The sequence below is a fragment of the Aristolochia californica genome, unplaced genomic scaffold (genome assembly GCF_029961685.1).
Source record: "Aristolochia californica isolate CCGP_79_NKW_82.1479 unplaced genomic scaffold, dmAriCali1.0.hap1 SCAF_8, whole genome shotgun sequence".
NCBI lineage: Eukaryota > Viridiplantae > Streptophyta > Magnoliopsida > Piperales > Aristolochiaceae > Aristolochia > Aristolochia californica.
In genome coordinates, this window is record NW_027182279.1 from 26,812,412 (window position 1) to 26,814,329 (window position 1,918).

The 1,918-nt window shown below is 41.2% G+C and overlaps 1 protein-coding gene across 1 annotated transcript; it reads right to left on the reverse strand.

Moving 5' to 3' along the window:
- Window positions 1-739: 739 nt before the first annotated feature.
- On the reverse strand, window positions 740-1,318 carry LOC137938361 (pentatricopeptide repeat-containing protein At1g31430-like). The gene is made up of 2 exons (XM_068783340.1): window positions 1,191-1,318; window positions 740-1,133 (listed from the first exon to the last, which is right to left on the reverse strand). The coding sequence occupies exons 1-2, from the start codon at window positions 1,316-1,318 to the stop codon at window positions 740-742; spliced, it is 522 nt and encodes a 173-aa protein (XP_068639441.1).
- Between the last annotated feature and the right edge of the window lie 600 nt (window positions 1,319-1,918).

Genomic DNA, 1,918 nt, shown 5'->3' on the forward strand with positions numbered 1-1,918 from the left:
AGTGGTTGGGTAGTTTCAAATTGAGGCACAACTTTGATTTTTGAAATCCAAACAGGATTCAACTGATTCATAATTACTTCTGTCCGCCCCAGTTCTTCTAGTGTTCACTCTCTTTGGTTTGCATAAACTACTGCTCTAGGATCACTCTGCATATCCTCTTGGAATCCACAAGCAGCCACAACGGTACTAGTTAAGGCTCAGAATAATTCTGTGTATATAAATCCAATTCCTAGGACACGAGCAACTCCAAGATTTGGACCAAGATCAGTCTGCCAATCCATGCAAACCCTGTTGTGAAATCAAACTCATACTTTTTAATGGTTCCATTGTGCCACATCAACATAACTACCTTGAGAACAACCACAAAGAAGATGAAAAACCATGTACTTTTTTCATGAAGATTTGGCACACAAACTGAAAAATTCATAGCTTCTATGGCTCTAGAAAAAATCGAAAAATAAGACAGATCAGTATATTCTTCTCCCAGAAATGGACAAAGCCCTCTGCAACAAGATCAAAATGGCTGCATGCACACAAAACACCAATGTAGGTTACCTTCCTAGGCCCGAGGCCTTGTGTTCGCATAGCTGAAAAAAAAATGCTAGAACCAATTTACCCTGCCCATGAATAGCAAAGCCTAAAATTATAGCCATCCAAGATAAAACATCATTCTACGGCATGCTATTGAAAGTAAGTGGGATTGATCTATCCTCTCACACTCAGAATACACGTCGGCAAGTTATGTTCCCAGAATGACATCCTCATGAATAAAACTTTCCTCGATGTAAACATGCAATAGTTGCCCCTGATCTAATGCACCCAAATTGGAGCAAGCTGTGAGTAAACCCACTATAGTAAATGGATCAGGCTTTAAACCCAGTGCTTGTAGTATTGGAAACAGCAATAAAGCCTCTGTGAACGTGATGATGTCCTGGTCATCCATTTGATCAAGGAGTGAGCGAGCACTAGTAAGCTCCCCCAAATTGTAGTAACCATCAATGATAGCTTTCCATGTTGGTAGAACTTGCTGGTCCATGCTCTCAAGTACAGAATGAGTAGCCTTGATTTCTCCACATTTGGCATGCATGTCAACTAAGGCCACTGCCAACTTGCTACTCATAGGAATATTGTCTCTATTAACCAAGTCATGAATCTATAGGCCAATATCTAACACCTTCAACTGGGCACACGTTGAGAAGAGTGAAACAATAGCAACACCATGTCGCTTAACACCGGCATACACCATTTTCTTGAAGAACCCAATGGCCTCTTCAGGTTGCCCGTTTTGAGCATACCCTGCAATCATACTAGTCCACATCTTTGGTAAGTTGGCAGAGTTTGTAGTGAATTGGTCACAGTAAAATTGTTGGGTGGGAAAACTGTGTTATTTTCTATGCCCCCGTGCAGTCAAGGTACTCCAATAAATATGTGCACCATACAGGTTCACAATTTCACACTCTTCCAGGATTGATTGTGTTATGGACTCTATAACATCACGAGTTACCAACAAGCGTAGGAATTAATTAATGTGTTTTTCAATTTCCATGTAATTGTCTTTGGTTTGGTTTTTGTCTTTGGTTTGGGTTGGTTTAGCATTTATTGGTTTGAACCATTGACCCAAGAGGTCTTTAGGGTTTTGGACGTCCTCCACCCTATTTAAGGGGACGGCTAGGGTAATGAAGATTATGAATTGAGTTCACTCTAGTTAACGTAAGTTAGATAAACAGGTCAAGAGCTCCTTCAAGCTCTCTTCCGAATTTCCCCAATTCTCCTTTCCAAAATTCAATTCCCCTTCAGCCCTCATTCCATCTCAACGTCAAGCAAGATAATGGAAGGAAGAGAAGAGAGGAGGGTGACAAGATCCATGGCTCGTGAGGATCTTAACAACGTGGTATCAGACAGGTCCACCCTCGGTGAT

Excerpts from the sequence above, each read along its gene's own strand:
- LOC137938361 (XM_068783340.1), bottom strand. The coding sequence starts at position 1,318 with ATGTGGACTAGTATGATTGCAGGGTATGCTCAAAACGGGCAACCTGAA. Across the intron at positions 1,134-1,190 it reads ATTGTTTCACTCTTCTCAAC|AGACAATATTCCTATGAGTA; the intron begins GTGTGCCCAGTT and ends CTTGGTTAATAG.